Genomic DNA, 18558 nt, shown 5'->3' on the forward strand with positions numbered 1-18558 from the left:
TTATTAGGCATAGAATCCATATAACAGCCAACATTGTCCAAACAAGTATCCCATACATGAGAACCATCGCAGGTAATCATTTCAAAGTTTCTATAAGGAACCTAGCTACAAAAGTTAAAATCTCGGGAGGTGGACTTGTTTAGTAAAAACGCAATCTTCCCCACAGTAGAGTATTCATTAAAGATTACAGGACAAAGAGCAAAAAGTCTGGTCCTAGATCCCTCGTATTTGGGGCAGTCGAGCAATATATGTTCCATGGTTTGAATCGCTGTGGTACAATGAGGACATTTCCGCTCTTGCAGGTCAACTTCTGACTGACCACTGGAGGTCTGATTGTCTGTGCAGGTTTTTTTTTTAAGAAATGTTGGTCTGGCAGCAGGTGCCACCACAGCACAAGGACCCGCCCCGGTGTGGATGAAGTTAAGCTGAGTTCCATCTTTGACCTGCATACCGCAGTGAGTGAAGCAGCAAAGTTCAGCAGCAGCAGCAGGCCATTGCTTTCACCTCCTGCACGTAAGCTCCCAAAGGCACCTAGTGGGCCACTGCGAGTAGCAGAGAGCTGGACTAGATGGACTCTGGTCTGATTCAGCAGGCTAGTTCTTATGTTCTTATGAGGCAGCCTGGTAAGCCTGGGAACACAGCCATTTATTTAAAGAACATATTAGCTCAAGGGTCCCCAGCATGGTGCCCAAAGAGCTCAGTAGCACCTGCGGATGCTTTTTACGGGCGCCTGTCAAGTTTTTAGGTAGTGAGTGGTGTCGCATAAGAACATGCCTGCTGGATCAGACCAGAATCCATCTAGTCCAGTGGTTCTCAACCTGGGGGTCAGGATCCCTTTAGGGGGTCGAACGACCCTTTCACAGAGGTCGCCTAAGACTCTTTGCATCAGTGTTCTCCATCTGTAAAATGGATAAATGTTAGGGTTGGGGATCACTACAACATGAGGAACTATTAAAGGGTTGCGGCATTAGGAAGGTTGAGAACCACTGATCTAGTCCAGCACTCTGCTACTTGCAGTGCCCCACCAGATGCCTTTGGCAGCTCACATGCAGGATGGGAAAGCAATGGCCTGCTGCTGCTCCCGAGCACCTGGTCTGCTAAGGCATTTGCAATCTCAGAACAAGGAGGTTCAAGATTGGTAGCCAAAGATCGACTTCTCCACAAATCTGTCCAAGCCCCTTTTAAAGCTATCCAGGTGAGTGGCCATCACCACCTCCTGTGGCAGCATATTCCAAACACCAATCACACATTGTGTGAAAAAATGTTTCCTTTTATTAGTCCTAATTCTTCCCCCCAGCATTTTCAAGGTATGCCCCCTGGTTCTAGTATTGTGAGAGAGAAAAATTTCTCTGACAACATTTTCTAATCTACCCCATGCATGGAGCTTTTGCCAGGCAAGGCTTCTGGAGATTTAATTGGCTGTGCAGATTTTTTAAAATGTTGCTTTGACAGTAGCTGTTATCACAGCACAAAAATGTTTACTGTGTGACTGAAAGTAAGCTGCTGCAGCCATTTTTCTGGTTGGCTTCACTTAATGCAGCGGTCATTTTGTACCACGTTGCATCAAACTTCTCAAGGTGAACGCAGGCAGAAAAAGATTGGGTATTAGCACCTATTAGTAGAATGTTTATCTTTTATCAAATGATGACACCCTCTCCCACCTCTTTCCACACTCTTTGTACTGGACGGTGACAGCACAATCTTGCAAATCCACCCACCTACAGCAACAGCATGAATCGATGTAAAGAAAGGGAAATGGACTTCACAGTGCTTGGCATAGATGGCCACTTTTCTACCCAGGAAGTAAAATACCCCTCTCCCCAGGGTGTTGTTCAAATAGCCCCACCTCACTATGAGCAAGGTCAACCTAAACTGCTTGGAGTGGCAGGAAAGAACAGCCTTTTGCCTAGGATGTATCAAAGAACACCAAAGCCACTCAGCAATCAATTCCTTGTTTTTAATGGATGATTGACACAGTTTTGCCCCAAGTGGCTTAGCTGCTTTCTTCAAAAAAGTATCAGCATTCTATCCTGTCCAAATCATGTGATTTTAAATATAAATAATTTAGCATTGTCGCGGCACGGAAGCCAGTCCATATACATAGAATATGTATGTTCCGAACACAACGATTAGCGAGATACAGCAGCGTCTTTGTCCTTCCTTCCAAGAGAACATCCTGACAGCACAGAAAGGGCTAATTCTCCTTCCAGGTTGCCAAGAGACCCTCAGCTGCCTCTCTCAAGAAGGCGTTCCAGAAGTGTGCGCTGATGACTTGGGCAGCTCAGGCTAAGCAACAGGGTCAAGTCACAGCAGTAATGCCTGGAAGAAGGTGGGACCGTTGCCTACACAGGCTCCCTTTGCAATCCGTCCCTACGAGCATCTTTTGTGGGGAGTGAGTCCCACAAACTCTGATCCATGTCAGTCACTGTCCGTGTCACTACTTTGGTCATCTTCCTTCTCCTCTGGTTCTGCTGCTTCTCTCAAACCTGCGAAGAAATCCTCTCCGCTACCGATTGCTTTGCGGCTCAAGGATTTGAGCTGACCACTTTTCTTCTTTTTCCTGTAGTCATCCACAACCACGGAGTTGAGTGAGGAAATGTCCCAGAACTTGACCTTTTGGTCATGGCCACAGCTGGCCAAGAAGGGGCTGGTGGGACACTTGGCCAGCTGCTCAATGGGTTCCCCTGTGTGCTGCCCAACGCTGCCGATCACCCGATTGGGCAAGATATTCACAGCCCTAGAAGAGGGGAAGAAAGTGTGTTAACAAAAGTCCTGTGCAATTCAGCCCCCATTCTTCAGGGCGTTCATGTGCCTCGGTGTATATTTTGGATGGGGTGGGCGGCAGTGATGGCACGAACACTGTTTCATTCTGAAGTGTAATGGGGAGGGCTCCTTAGAGATCAGCCCATGTTGAACAAAGAGGACCTTCAATATTGTGGTATATCTCACAGCATCAATTGGGATACAAATGCAGCCAGAAAGAGGGCAAGATGAGGTTTTTTGAAAAAATGAGCAATCCATTAAAATAGCTGAGCTTGATTCCTTCTACTTCGTTCCTTGAGCCAGCGTTCAATTTGTAGTGCGGCCTTTGAGGAAACAAGACAGGTGCTCAGCCTATGTGGTGGCGAACGTTTGGCACTCCAGATGTTATGGACTACAATTCCCATCAGCCCCTACAATTGGCCATGCTAGCAGGGGCTGATGGGAATTGTAGTCCATAACTGGAGTGCCAAAGGTTCGCCATCACGGGCCTATAGCAACACATTTGAGGCAACGACAAAAGCACACGAATCTGCCAGTGTGGTGTAGTGGTTAAGAGCGAATGCACTCTAAACTGGAGAACTGGGTTTGATTCCCCGCTTTGTCGCTTGAGCTGTGGAGGCTTATCTGGTGAACTAGATTAGCTTGTGCACTCCCAACACATGCCAGCTGGGTGACCTTGGGCTAGTCACAGTTCTTCGGAGCTCTCTGAGCCCCACCTACCTCACAGGGTGTTTGCTGTGAGGGCGGGGGAGGGGAAGGAGTTTGTAACCCCTTTGAGTCTCCTAACAGGAGAGGAAGGGGGGATATAAACTCAACTCTTCTTCATACAAAATCAGACCCTTGGCCAAAAGACTGGCAGCAGATCTTCAGTGCCTCAGGCCGTGGTCTTCTCACCTACTGCCTAGTCTACAGAAGACAAACTCACGGCCCTCCAGATGTTATGGACTACAGTTCCCATCATCTGGCAGGGGTTGATGGAAATGTAGTCCATAATATCTGGAGAGCCGCGAGTTTGACACCTATGGCCTAGTCCAGGGGTTTTCAAACTATGGCCCTCCCGAGGTTCATTGACTACAATTCCCATGAGCCTCTGTCAGCATGGCCAAGTGGCAGGACTGATGGGAACTGTAGTCCATGAACATCTAGAGGGCCATAGTTTGAAGATCCCTGGCCTAGTCCTTTGAACAGGCGATACCCGGGATTGAACCCGGGGCCTTTGGCATGCCAAGCAGATGCTCTATCACTGAGCTTCAGTGGGAGCACCAGCTCAGCCTAGCCTACAAGGGGGACAGAAGTATGTGGCTGCAGGCAGTCTTGTGCCAGATGCCTGGTGTGTGATCTGGGTGGCTGCCCCTCCTCCCCGGCTGCTTCCTCCAAGTCAGCTCAGTCTATCTTGCTGGCCACCACAGTGGAGGGGGCAGAGGATGGGGTGGGAGTCCCTGCTATGCCCTCTTCCATATCCTGCTCAGCAAAGAGATCCATTCTCACCTGATGACTCCATCAGTGGAGCCTGTACACACGATGCTGTCTGTGACAGGGACCAGGGTGTCTATGGACTCCGCCTTCAAGGCAAAACGGTCACTGGCAGCACCGAAACCGTTCCAGTTGAAGAGGTAAATGGTGCCTTCGCTGGAGCCGCAGGCCACTTTCCTTCCTCTCTGAACAAGAAGACAAGGCAGAGACGTAAAAAGAAAGAAACCACCCATCTCAAAGCTGCTGTTTTAGTCTAGTCCAGGGGTCTGCAACCTGTGGCTGTCCAGATGTTCACAGACTACAATTCCCATCAGCCCCTGCCAGCATGGCCAATTGGGTAGTCCATAATATCTGTAGTAGTCCATAACATCTGGAGGGCCGTGAGTTTGTCTTCTGTGGACTAGGCAGTAAGTGAGAAGACCACGGCCTGAGGCACTGATGGGCCAAGGGTCTGATTTAGTATGAAGAAGAGTTGGGTTTATATCCCCCCTTCCTCTCCTGTTAGGAGACTCAAAGGCAGGGGTCCCCAAACTTTTTAAACAGGGGGCCAGTTCACTGTCCCTCAGACTGTTGGAGGGCCGGACTAAAAAAAACTATGAACAAATTCCTATGCACAAATGATTGTAAAATGTTTGATTTCACCTTTCAGCCTTTCTTGTCATGTGGTCTATCCGTTTAGAAACAGTGACCAAAGTATGTCAAGGCAGGGTGGAGCTCCAAAGTTATTGTTGGGGAGGCTGTGGAATACAACTTCCTTTGTAAAAGCCAGAATCTCTTCTCCTCTAATGAAAGCATTGCCAGTCTAACTAATGATCAGGTATCTTCCTGGGTTCTTTCCCTCTAGCAGCCAGCTTAGCGATTTGCCAGCCTGGCTGAGTGCCAATGGGGAGTGAGAGGCGGAACAGAAAGCCTGAAACGAGCAACACATCGGAGGGCCAGCCGAGAGGAAGAGCGGAGCAGGCGGCTAAGCCACATGTAAGGTTTCCCAACTCCTGGGTCTGTGAAGTAGCAAAATGCATGTGGAGATTTGGGGGTGCCATCATGTAACTGCAGTCAACAACAATGTTCTGCCATTGGGGCCGGTTCCTCCCCTCCTCCCTCGAAGCCCCCTACCTCTGCACATGAGAATGGAGCTATGCAGCAAGCATCGCTCAAGCGGTCGGATAGTCGCCTTCAGGCTGGGCCAAATGCATTTGGCCCAGGGGCGGACCCGGTCGAGGTTTTTCCATGGGGACCCCTGCTCAAAGGGGTTACAAACTCCTTCCCCATCCCCTCACAGCAAACACCCTGTGAGGTAGGTGGGGCTGAGAGAGCTCCGAAGAACTGTGACTAGTCCAAGGTCACCCAACTGGCATGTGTTGGGAGTAGTCCGTGAACATCTGGACAGCCACAGGTTGCAGACCCCTGGTCTAGTCCAAGAGTCCCCAGCAGAGTGCCCATCGGGACGGCCATCCCCACTGACACCTTTTTTTGGCACCTGCCAGAACTTTTTAGGAAGTGAGTGGGGCTAGGTAGCCGTTTTGCCCAGAAAGGCTTCTGAGTGGCTACAGGATATTTGATCGGCTGTGCAGATTTTTAAAAAGGTTACTTTGGCTGCAGTTGCCACCGCAGCACAAAAATCTGCACTGTCTGACTGCAGTAAAACTATGGCGATGATTGCGCGGCTAGCTCTGCCTCCCGTGGCAGCCGTTTTGTGGCTGCGCCCACCATCCCTTGTCAGAGTTCCAAAGGTGCTCCCAGGCTCCAAATATTTGGGGACCCCTGCCTTTTCCAAAGTCAGCCAGGATCAGTAAGGATGTTTTCCTGCAGATGAACACAACTGGGACTCTCAAATTCAGCCCCTTATATAAGGGTATGGTCAGGCCACAAACTATTCTTCAGGACAATTAAGTGGCAGACCAACCTTCACCAGAGAGATAGCTGTCAGGTCTCCGTTCTGTGGTTCAGAGAGCAGCTCAAAGCGCCGCCTTCGAATGTTGAAAACCCCCATGGTCCCGTCACCGCTGAAAGGGACAGAAGAAGAAGAGTTTGGATTTATATCCGCCCCTTTCTCTCCTGCAGGAGACTCAAAGGGGCTGACAATCTCCTTGCCCTTCCCCCCTCACAACAAACACCCTGTGAGGTAGGTGAGGCTGAGAGAGCTCCGAGAAGCTGTGACTAGCCCAAGGTCACCCAGCTGGCGTGTATGGGAGTGCACAGGCTAATCTGAATTCCCCAGATAAGCCTCCACAGCTCAGAGCTGAATTCCCCAGATAAGCCTCCACAGGCAGAGCTGGGAATCAAACCCGGTTCCTCCAGATTAGATACATGAGCTCTTAACCTCCTACGCCACTCCTACGCCACTGGGACGTGCAGCTGCAATCAGCCCAGCTCAAAGCTGTTGGGAAACCTTGCTGTTCTCTACTCTGACCCCACCCCTCTGGGCGGCTCCCAGCAGAATGCAGCCGTACCTGGATGTCAGCAGCAGCTTCTTGTTCGCGTCCAGGGCCATGCCGCTGATGTACTCTTCGTGCTGCTTCATTTCCATGATGGAGGTGCCCTTGCGCAAGTCCCACACTCTCAGTTCCCCACTGTCATCTCCCGTGGCAAACAAATGCTCATCTATCACCAGCAGGCTATTCAAGGCAGAGCTGTGGAAAACCCAGAAGATCTAGCAGCGAACCCAACACTAACCAAGACGCTCCAATGTGTGAGTTGGCAACACGAGGCAAGGCTGCAGACCCTACTCCACCAGCACCCCCAGTTTTGATTGTGGCTGCCAAAGCAACAGACAGCCCAATAGCAAATGCTGCAGGATGCTAGGATATTCTCTCTGTTTTTTGATTAACAAAGGAATTTCATCAGGACAGTATAAAGACCGCTGTTGCCAGGCATTTTGCAACAGATCTAGTTAATGATGGATCAAAATCTGCTAGCAATAGGAATGCTATCCAGGTCTCAACAGAAAACCAGAATCTAGATCAGGGGTCGGCAACCTTTACCACCCAAAGAGCCATTTGGACCTGTTTTCCATGGCCTCGAAGATCTACCGAGCCAAAGGGGTGGCTCCACATGGAGCCACCTGTGGTTTGGCCCCTCCACTCACCTTTCCTTCCAGCGCTGGGAGGCGGAGGCACCGACAGGAAAACCCACTCTGCCCTATGGAGCAGGCAGCCACCTGCTCAGTGGGGCAGAGGAGAGATGGCGACTGCGGGCTGCCTGGTGCCGCCACCTCTCACGCTGCGGGAGGCAGTGGCGCCAGGCAGGGAAACCCCCTCTGTTCGACGGAGCAGGCAGCTGCCTGGCCCGTGGGGCAGAGGGGGGATGGCGGCTGTGGGGATGGCAGAGGGGGGATGGTGGCTGCTCTGGTGGGACACGCCCACACTACCCTCCGACCTCCAGAGGGCAGAGTGGGCGTGTCCCTCCAGCCCTCTAGAGCAGCACTGGAAGGAGAGGTGAGTGGAGGGGATGCAAAAAGCAGCACCCTCACGCATGGAGGTGCCTCCAGTTCGGCCCCCTCCACTCACCTTTCCTTCCAGCGCTGGAGAGACACACCCACGCTACCCTCCAACCTCCAGGCCACACAGAGCCACAGTATAAGGCTGAAAGAGCCGCAGGTTGCAGACCCCTGATCTAGATAAAACAGGAATAATCCAAACGGTCCTGATGGCAGTCCATGGATCACAGAATAAGCAAAGGTGAGATTCTCTGTTTAGGGGGAGAAAGACTTTGGTTGGCACCCACTGGCTGGAAAAGGAATTCATCAGTCTTGAGAGAGGCTACCCAGCAGTTAACAGAATGGAAGAACTGGGAAACAGTCCCAAATGCTTACCTGTGTGCCTTGGAAAACCGTGTCACCAGGCGGCCATCCTCCACATTCAGGATATGAATGCATTTATCCTTGGATACTGTGAAGAGCTCTGGAAAACATGGCCAGGGAGACAGCAGATGTACCAAGCAGGTCTCAAGGAAGGAAAATTTGTTTTCAATGAGCAGAACAGATAATACTGTAAGGCTCCCTCCTAACAGTTCCAGAATGCTCCACTCTCACTAATTCTGAAGCACCATGGTATCATAAGAACATAAGAACAAGCCTGCTGGATCAGACCAGAGTCCATCTAGTCCAGCACTCTGCTACTCGCAATGGCCCACCAGATGCCTTTGGGAGCTCACATGCAGGATGTGAAAGCAATAGCCTGCTGCTGCTGCTGCTGCTCCTGAGCACCTGGTCTGCTAAGGCATTTGCAATCTCAGATCAAGATTGGTAGCTATAGATCGACTTCTCCTCCATAAATCTGTCCAAGTCCTGTTTAAAGCTATCCAGGTAAGTGGTCATCACCACCTCCTTTGGCAGCATATTCCAAACACCAATCACACGTTGCGTGAAGAAATGTTTCCTTTTATTAGTCCTAATTCTTCCCCCCAGCATTTTCAATGGATGCCCCCTGGTTCTAGTATTGTGAGAAAGAGAGAAAAATTTCTCTCAGTCAACATTTTCTACCCCATGCAAAATTTTATAGACTTCAATCATATCCCCCCTCAGACATCTCCTCTCCAAACTAAAGAGTCCCAAACACGGCAGCCTCTCCTCATAAGGAAGGTGCTCCAGTCCCTCAATCATCCTCGTTGCCCTTCTCTGCACTTTTTCTATCTCTTCGATCAGAGGTGGGATCCAGCAGGTTCTCACCAGTTCCCGAGAGTGGGTTACTAATTATTTGTGTGTGCCGAAAGGGGGTTACTAATTGGGTCCGCTTTTCCATCTCCACGCCCTCGCCTCCCCGAGAGGCCTACTGCCTTTGAACGTGAAGGTTCCATATAGCAATTGCGACTAATAATGTAACTCCCTGAACTGGGTTAATCCCTTTCAGGTACTGCAATTCATGGATTCTCAGCCTTTCGTACCTTTTATCTCTGGTGAGATATCTATCTGGTGAGAGTCTCTATCAAAGAACCTGTGTGTTTCACCATTGCTGTGTTCAGATTTGTGAGTTGGGGCATTTTCTATAATGTGATAATGATTTAGAAGTGACCTGGTGCAAAAAAATTTTTTGGGGGTCGTGGTGGAGTGGCTGCCCAGGGGAATCAAACCTGTGGCTCTTTGCCCAGGGCTCAGATTTGCCTAGGTACGCCTCTGCCCCCTTTGCTGAGGGGGGGCTGGCGAGGGAACCTGTTACTAAAATTTTTGGATCCCACCACTGTCTTCGATATCCTTTTTTGAGATGGTAGTATGCCAGGAGCTCTGAGAAACTGAACAACACAGTACTCCAAGTGCGGTCGCACCACTGCTTTATATAAGGGCATGACAATCTTTGCAGTTTTATTATCAATTCCTTTCCTAATTATCCCCGGCATAGAGTTTGCCTTTTTCACAGCTGCCATGCATTAAGTTGACATTCCCATGGAACTATCACCTAAGATGCCCAAATCCCTTTCCTGGTCTGTGACTGATACCACTGACCCCTGTAGCGTGCATGTGAAGTTTGGGTTTTTTGTCCCTATGTGCATCACTTTACATTTTGCTACATTGATCTGCATTTGCCATTTCTTAGCCCACTCACCTAATTTATCAAGGTCCGCTTGGAGCTCCTCGCAATCCTTTGCGGTTCTCACCACCCTACATAATTTGGTATCATCCACAAACTTGGACACCAGGCTACCCCAGTGGCGTAGCTAGGGGAAATGGAGCCCGGGACAAAATCTGAGTTTTGAGCCCCCCCCTCCCCCACATATGGGCAGCGTCCCTCCCCCACCACGACCAAACAACATTTTTTGTACCAGGTCATCTCAAAGTCACTATCACATTATAGAACATGCCCCAACACACAAATCTGAACACACCCAGGGCTCCCTAGTTTAAACAACATTGACAGTGATGCTATTTTTTGAAGGGGGGGAATCCACCCTGAAATAGCATCACTTTTAATGATGTTTAAACTAGAGAGCCCAGATTCTCCTTTTAAATCCACCTTAAAGAGAGACTCTGGGCTCTCTAGTTTAAACAACATTGAAAGTGATGCTGTTTCAGAATAGATTTCCCACCCACCCACCCTCCAAAGTTATGGACCCTCAAAATGATAGCCCCATCTACTATTAGCTCCCATTGGAAACAATGGAGGATGGGGTCACCCCCTTTGGGGGTACATAACTTTGGACCCCCTGAACCAAACTTCACCAAATTTGGCTGGTATCATCAGGAGAGTCACCTGACGATAGCCTGAAATTTTAGTGCTGCTAGCCTAAAAACTGCACCCCCTGCAGGCCAAAATTGGGAAAACAATAAAAATTACAGAAAGCCACAAACGAACCTGCAATTTTTGCGCCCACGACAAGGTGGCGCCCGGGGCACTTGTCCCCGGATGTCCCCATGGTAGCTACGCCTGTGGGCTACCCACCCCTACTTCCAGGTCGTTCATGAATAGGTAAAAGAGCACCGGTCCCAAAACGGATCCTTGGGGGACACCATTCACAACATCTCTCCATTGTGAGAACGACCCATTTACACCTACCCTTTGCTTCCTGTTTCTCAACTAGTTTTTAATCCATAGGAGGACTTCCCCTCTTATTCCTTCATTGCTGAGTTTTCTCAATAGTCTCTGGTGAGGAACTTTGTCAAAAGCCTTTTGGAAATCCAAGTAGACAATGTCCACTGGTTCCCCCTTATCCACATGCCTGTTTACACCCTCAAAGAACTCTATTAAGTTTGTAAGACAGGACTTGCCTCTGCAAAAGCCATGCCGACTCTTCCTCAGCAGGTCTTGCTTTTCTACATGTTTTATAATTTTATCTTTAATGATGGATTCTACTAATTTACCAGGAACAGATGTCAAACTGACTGGCCTGTAATTTCCTGGAGCCCCCTCTCCTTTCTTAAAGATTGGTGTGACATTGGTCATCTTCCAGTCTTTTGGGACGGAGGCTGATTTTAGGGATAAGTTGCATATTAAAAGTGAGAGTTGCATATTAAAGTGAGAATAAAACTCTCCTAAAACAACACACTTCAAAGGAAGTTACTTTCTTCCCGTCAACTTTCTTCAAAAGACCACATTCAACGCCAGCAAAAGCTTTGACTGCCCAGTCCACTTGGACCAATATACCACAAATACTTCTGCTGTAATAACATTGTATTAATCTCACATGCCACTGAACTGTTCATGTTTGTCTGCCACAGATTAATATGGCCACTCCCCTGGAAGTTATATATGTGGCAAGGTCCCTGTACATCAATCTAATTTAAAGCTCTACCTGAGCTTCTTTGCCCTACCTGGGATTCAACCATCCAGAAGCAGCGCCTAGAACTATGCTTTCACTGGGATCCAGCTCCAGGACCCCTCATAATTAGCCACAAAGACACACACAAGCTCTAAAGAGAGAAACACTCACTTTGTCCATCAGGGGAAAAGGACACTTCCCGGCAGGATTTGAGATGATGCCCTGAGGACCAAAGCTCTTTGTTCCCACCCTCCAGACAGGAAAACGAATACCTGGAATTCAAAAAGGAGAGATGGGGAACATGAGTGTAAAGTAATGGGTACAGCCATTCAAGGTGAGGGGCGGGCAAAGAAACAGGAATAGTGAAAGAGGGTAGGAAAAAAACTGGAAGAACCGTTCAGCCTGAGATGTCTAATAATATTCCATGAATGAGAGAGGTGAGGGTAAGTGTCTGTATAACAATGAACATAAGAACATAAGAACTAGCCGGCTGGATCAGACCAGAGTCCATCTAGTCCAGCACTCTGCTACTCGCAGTGGCCCACCGGGTGCCTCTGGGAGCTCACTTCCTTTTATTAGTCCTAATTCTTCCCCCCAGCATTTTCAATGAATGCCCCCTGGTTCTAGTATTGTAGTATCTAGTAATGGGCTGAAAGATTCCCAAATAATGCAAATATGGACATTGGTGGTGTGGAACAGTGGTGGTGAACCTATGGCACTCCATATGGCGAACCTATGGCACTCCAATTGGCCATGCTGGCAGGGGCTGATGGGAATTGTAGTCCATTAACATATGGAGTGCCATAGGTTCGCCACCATGGCACTAGAAGGATCTTAGAAGCTTCTTGGCTGACCACAGCTGGAAATAGGATGCTGGATCAGAGATGGATTCTTGGCCTGATCCCTCCTGCCTGCTCTGCTTCTAACCAGAACCAAAACCCTGCAAGTGGAAAAAGCTGATATCTGCAGACTTCACATATTTTCCTGCCATTTCAGAGTTTTAGCTGCAGTTTTCTAGTCAGCAACAGAAGTAATGGGATCTCTCCAATACAACTCCTTCAGTATCATTCATTGTTTTGGAAATCTGGAGCAAACAGTCTTAGGAAGTCAGCCTGAGAATGTTTGCCTCATTCTACAACGAAGACCTAAAAATGGAATGGGGAGCTTCCATTTTGCCACTCCTGAACTGTGCTGATCCCACTGACCAGAGGAGATCCTAGTGGAACCCTCCTCCATACTTCAAAACACCTTACTTACGCATAGACATCACCATCTACATCTCCAGCAGCTATGATATCTTGGCTAGGGTGAAAGGCAATGGTATTTGCTGCAGCCTCAAGGGAAATGTCTTCAGGGGTGTCTCGAAGCCTTGGCTCCTGACCTGCTTCCTCCTCATCTGAATGTGCCTGGAACGGGGGTGGGTGGGGAAGAATGAAAAAAAGAGAATCAAACCTCTGTGGGAACCCCACTAATTCCTTGCCCTCCTGAGAAATAACCGTCTTCCTGATCACAGGAATGCTGTTCTATGGGATGCTGGAGACCCACCCCAAAACATTTTTTAAATTGTGAGGGGTGTAAATAGTGAAATTAATTAACTGTGTTACAGCCATTCCTGATTTGCACATTTGAACGAGACAATAGATATCTAACACTCATTCACAACCTAAGAAGGCTTTTTCAACAGATGCATTCATGCTATCCAAATATAAAGAGAACTCCACAGATAGGCAAGAATGCCTGGACCAGCCAGCCATGGAGTTCACAAATGCTGTCCCCTGCCCATACAATCCCTGAGTTACCCTCATGTGCTGCTCTTGAGGAATAGGACTGGAGACCGTTTTTGCTGTAATAAATTAACATGGATGTCTCAAAAGCATCAGTCATGAAAGAATGGCAGTGTCTAGACCAGGGGTAGGGAACCTGCGGCTCGAGAGCCGCATGCGGCTCTTCTGCCCTTGCACTGTGGCTTCCTATGATCAGCCGGCCGCCCATCCTGCAGGCTAATTTCTGCAGGCGTACTAACTGCTGCGGCCATGCCATGCCGCTTCCCTTCTCACCGCCTCGCCTTGGAGCGGGGCAGGCACTTTCCCGGCGGCTGGCAAGGCCGAGCCACCGGTTCATCCTTGCCCGCCAGCCCTGCAGGCATTCAGGGCGGCGATCCATATTTCTCGGAATGAGCAGAGTAAAAAGGTTTAAAACCCCTATATATAGTGTTATCTTTATTTTGAAAATGTCAAAAATTATTTATGCTCCAAAGTGTTTTTTTTCTTTCCCGTGGAAAACGGGTCCAAATGGCTCTTTGAGCGTTAAAGGTTCCCTACCCTGGTCGACCACAGGTTAAAGGGTTCGTTCCTCCAGATGTTATAGGACTACAGTTCCTATCATCCCCATGCCAGCATCATACTGGGAGGGGATTATGAGAACAGTAGTTCATAACATCTGGAGGGCCGCTGAAGACCTCAGCTCCAGGTTCGAGGAATCTCTCGGCTCCCAGATGTTCATGGACTACAATTCCCATCAGCCCCCACCACCATGGCCAATTGGTCATGGTGGCAGGGGTTGATGGGAGTTGTAGTCCATGAACATCTGGAGAGCTGCAGGTTGCAGACCCCTGGTCTAGACCAACAAAGTTATCCTCAAAGAAGGGGACGAAGAAATATGCAACGCTAGTCTGCCCTAAGGAATTGGGACCAGCATACCTCAAGGCTAAATACTAAAGATAATAACATTTCTCTCCACCCACCAGCCTCTTCCCTTCTCTATCCTCGGTTTGGATCAGTGCTACAAGGGAAGGATTTGAAGTCATGGGGTGGGGGGGCCCCTCACACTTATAAATGTCTGAAACGACAAGGAGTCCCAAACGTGAAACTCTGAGCAGACATCCAGACGTGGGGAACTTGACACGTGAATGCCCACTGCCTGCTAATTGCAACATCAAGTGACGACTGTTAAAGCAAGAATGGAGTCATCCAAGATCTAAAATCCTTTTTTAAAGTACTTCTGTTTAAGTCACAGCATGGCTTTGTGCCTGGCCTGGGGAGAATGCGAGCCTTCACGTTGGAGAAGGAAAAGACAGCCTTTCTCCCCGCCCAGAAAAGCAAGCGCCCGTTCAAAAAGTTTCCGGAAATGGAGAGGGGCTGCATCCCCTTAGGCACGCGGGAGCTTCGCCTCGGCGGCAAGGGGTGCCGGAAAGCCCCCTCCGCCGTCCCGACAGCCAGGCCTTGCCCGCAGGCAACGTCAGCAAGCGGAGACGGACGAAAGGAGCCCGGAATGCAGCCACGGAAGGAAAAGAGGCCCCGTGGGTTACTAGGAGACGCGCGCAGGAACTCACCTGCATGGGCGCCGCCATCTTGGCGGAGAAGCGCATGCGGAGAACTGTGGCGGCGATCTGAGCAGTCAACCAAGGACGGGGAAGGTAAGAACCTGATGGCAACGAAGCTGATTGGTTAGAAGAATCTCGTTTATTTGCATAGTTCTACGTCGCCTTGGTAGAGTAGAGTCTTATATCCTCCAACTGCACTTTGTCGCCAGGTCAGCTTAGCCTAGCGGTTCCTTCGGCAATTCAGTCATTTCTGAACAATCATTCCATGGTTCGAGTCCGCGGGCGCTGTCTGGCCTTTTGCTTTCTCCCACCGGACGCTTTTTTTGTTTTTATAAACAGTTTTATTTTGATTTCAAATCTTTTTTTACATCCTCTTTATTCCGAGTTCAAGAGGGAACCCCCAAGTTGGGCCCCTTCCACACACGCAAAATAATGTGTTTTCAAACCACTTTCACAACTGTTTGCAAGTGGATTTTGCCATTCCGCACAGCTTCAGAGAGCACTGAAAGCAGTTTGAAAGTGCATTATTCTGCACGTGCGGAATGAGCCTTGGTCTCTGGTACCAAAAGAAAGCGCAGCTTCTTGTGACAGCTTGCAAAGTTTGATTGCAGCAGAAACACTCCCCGCTTCTTCCCCTGCAAATAAGCAACTTTCAGAAGCAAACCTTGCCTGATCCACTTTGTGCTTCACGTTGTTCTCTCCTTCTCTGATCCTGCTCGTTTTATGCTGCCGATTCCAGTTTCCTTCCTGTCATATGCTTTGAGTCTCAAAAACAACATAAAGAAATAAATTAAATCCCCGCTGACTTTGAAACTACAGTGGAACCTCGGTTTTCATTGCCTTCAGTTTTCATCGATTTTTTCCAGTGAAAAATTTGTCTCGGTTTTCATTGATTTGCAGTGAGGTCAGGGGTTTGTGGAGAAAAATCACCCGAACAAAGCTGTTGCGGGCCCCGTGTCTGCAACTTGTTTAATGACAATGTCTTGCCCATTTCAGACAAATCTTAAAGAGGCGTCAGAAACAGACCTCTTTGGACAGCTTTCTGGTGCGACATTGGTCCTCTGGCTCTGAAGCAGGTCCTAGCGTTATTGTTTGTTACTGTTTTTGTTACCACTAGAGAACTGAAAATAAAGTCTAAGCATAAACCCCCTGCACTATAATACCCACCCTATGTAGCAAAAAGAAAATAAAAGGGAATGTGTGCCAGTAACAACAAGAGACCACTCATTAGGGACAAAACATGCTTAAACAATCCTTTTATTTTGCTTCAGTGCATACATATGGGCATTGTCTGTTATGTTTTAGATTCTTTGATGTATATGCATTTTGTAGGTTCTTCAATATTTTATCATTATTGACTTATTGTGTGTGACTGTTTTGGAAAAATGCTGTTTTAGGTAGGTAAGTAGGTGAGTGGGTGGGTAGGTAGGTAGGTAGATGGTAGATGGTAGATGGATGGGTGGGTGGGTGGGTGGGTGGGTGGATGGATGGATGGATGGATGGATGGATGGATGGATGGATGGATGGATGGATGGATGGATGGATGGATGGATGGATGGATGGATGTAATTAGTATTTGGATTTAAGGAAGACCACCCTGGAATGTGGCAGGAGCCAACACCCAGGAAATCTCATCACCAGAAGACAAAACCCTTTGAATTACAAATTGGCCCTGATGGCGGCACCCCCAGAGGTCCCAGCCATTGAAGAATACTTGTGCATCATCATTGGACAGTTTGATCTCCCCTTTGTTCTAAAATCAAGAGGCGGGAGCCTCAGGACAGGACTAACGTTCAACACCCATTAATAACAGGATTCTTGGGTGTGTTATCAGGAGCCAAGTTTTATGAATGGGACACTTTCTACTCTCAGCCCCTGCGAAACCACGAAGAGACGCTTTACCGCGAGACTTCAGTTTCCATTCATTAAGTTGTAATCGTATATGTTGTTTATGTGTTAATGTATTGATGTGTTTCTATTTGTTGTAGGGTAAGGGACCTGCCCCCTTACCTGCCCCTTACCGATTTGCCCCCTCCCATGATTAGAGTGTATAAAAATTTTTCCGCTGGGTTCCGCAGTGCGGTCTTTGGCTGAGCTGCTTTTGAGGAATCACTTGGCAATAAAGAATCTCCTGCTTTGAAGGATCTTCGGTCTCCTGCGCCTATTTCTTCCCAGCTTTGCTGCCACGAGCTGAAATCACTGTGGGTCACCCCTAGACTCACTTTAAGTTACCGGGGCAGCGGTAACATTTTCAGCATTGAACACTATGTTCATTCACCAAAAAATGTGTTTTTGGTATGTTTTTTGAAGTGCCTAGAATGGATTAATTGGATTTACATTGATTCCTATGGAAAAGTTTGCCTCGGTTTTCATCGATTTCAGTTTTCATCGATTCTTTTCAGATGGATTACCAACAAAAACCGAGGTTCCACTGTACCTTGATTCTGCCCAGGGGCGAATTGAAACCTTTAGAGGCCCTAAGCATCAAAAAGATCACCATATATTGTACATGCAATTTAAAATAAGAACAATAGTAAACCATTACATATATATTTTCTAATGAATATATAATTAATGTAGTCCCAAAATTAAAATATATTATTAACCTTTTCAATACCATAACGTTTTTTTTTCATTTATTGTGGGCGTAGGAGGTTAAGAGCTCGTGTATCTAATCTGGAGGAACCGGGTTTAATTCCCCGCTCTGCCGCCTGAGCTGTGGAGGCTTCTCTGGGGAATTCAGATTAGCCTGTGCACTCCCACACACGCCAGCTGGGTGACCTTGGGCGAGTCACAGCTTCTCGGAGCTCTCTCAGCCCCACCTACCTCACAGGGTGTTTGTTGTGAGGGGGGAAGGGCAGGGAGATTGTCAGTCCCATTGAGTCTCCTGCAGGAGAGAAAGGGGGGATATAAATCCAAACTCTTCTTCTTCTTCTCTTTTAATGGGCCCTGGTTCATCCATGGCATGGCACCACAGTCCATTGTAAATCCGGCACTGGGGGGGGGGGGCGGAAATCTATGGAGCCCTCTTTAGTCTATGCCCTAAGCACGTGCTTATTTTGCTTCATGGTTAATCCAGGGCTGACTCAACCAGTTTTGCTATATAGAACTTGCTTTGTTAACTTCACGACTAGATTATCACAAGCATGTTCCACATGGGGCTGCCCTGGAAGACGCAATTAGTGCAAAATGCAGCAGTTGGCCTCTTAATTGGGGTGCTCTTCTGTGCACAGAGAAGCGCATGTCACGCTTACGGCCTTGGCCTAATTTGCTTGTGAGCTCAGTTCAAGGTTCTTAGTTTCCCACACCTCCCTTAGCTGGAACCTGCACGTTCCCTGTACTTTCCTGATACAATCGTGTGTGTCCTCTTATCAGCCAAGCAGAGGCTGGTAGCTGTGACCCTCAAGATAGCTCTGCCCGTCTCCAGGATGCCCGTGGCCCACCCCTCTTCCTTTCTGAAGGTGTGCAACATATTTTGACTTCTGCAGACTTTTCAAGACGTATCCCGCTGGACCTTGGGGACGATTATTTCTAGCTGCTTTCTGCATCTGTACTTGAATTGATTTTTGTAAGCCATCATGAGTTTGTGAAGGGCACTCGCTTATATTCCAAGCCAACCAAATCGTTGGATGCTTCCCTCCGGTGGCGGAAGCTGTGGACGAGCAAGACAGATCTTTCTCACTTTAATATGCAACTTATCCTTGAAATCAGGCTCCATCCCTGAAGACTGGAAGATGGCCAATGTCACACCAATCTTTAAGAAAGGATCTAGGGGGGGACCCGGGAAATTACAGGCCAGTCAGTTTGACATC

General features: G+C 48.4%; 2 protein-coding genes and 1 long non-coding RNA gene across 4 annotated transcripts in view; 1 reads left to right on the forward strand and 2 right to left on the reverse strand.

Annotated features, from left to right (window-relative positions):
- IK (IK cytokine) overlaps window positions 1-18558 on the reverse strand; it is a 375513-nt gene that overhangs the window by 317833 nt on the left and 39122 nt on the right. The gene's annotated exons all lie outside the window — the stretch shown is intronic.
- WDR55 (WD repeat domain 55) lies at window positions 1944-14853 on the reverse strand. Of its 2 annotated transcripts, none has more exons than XM_048515561.1 (8): window positions 14756-14853; window positions 12682-12830; window positions 11596-11696; window positions 8048-8135; window positions 6687-6866; window positions 6140-6239; window positions 4252-4421; window positions 1944-2737 (listed from the first exon to the last, which is right to left on the reverse strand). In XM_048515561.1, exons 1-8 carry the CDS (start codon window positions 14789-14791, stop codon window positions 2419-2421), a joined length of 1143 nt encoding a protein of 380 aa, XP_048371518.1. In that variant the 5' UTR covers window positions 14792-14853; the 3' UTR covers window positions 1944-2418. The 2 variants fall into 2 exon arrangements, with proteins under 2 accessions (XP_048371518.1, XP_048371519.1); XM_048515562.1 differs by having other exon boundaries at window positions 8048-8178.
- On the forward strand, window positions 14554-16890 carry LOC125443444. The gene is made up of 2 exons (XR_007246123.1): window positions 14554-14839; window positions 16334-16890. It is a non-coding gene; the product is annotated as an uncharacterized LOC125443444 (long non-coding RNA).

This window comes from Sphaerodactylus townsendi, linkage group LG14 (assembly GCF_021028975.2).
Source record: "Sphaerodactylus townsendi isolate TG3544 linkage group LG14, MPM_Stown_v2.3, whole genome shotgun sequence".
NCBI classification, from domain to species: domain Eukaryota; kingdom Metazoa; phylum Chordata; class Lepidosauria; order Squamata; family Sphaerodactylidae; genus Sphaerodactylus; species Sphaerodactylus townsendi.

Coding starts and splice junctions, on each gene's coding strand:
- WDR55 (XM_048515561.1), bottom strand. CDS start 14,791: ATGCGCTTCTCCGCCAAGATGGCGGCGCCCATGCAG. Junction 12,831..14,755: donor AGATGGCGGCGCCCATGCAG/GTGAGTTCCTGC, acceptor CCCCCGTTCCAG/GCACATTCAGATGAGGAGGA. Junction 8,136..11,595: donor CTTTTCCCCTGATGGACAAA/GTGAGTGTTTCT, acceptor CATGTTTTCCAG/AGCTCTTCACAGTATCCAAG.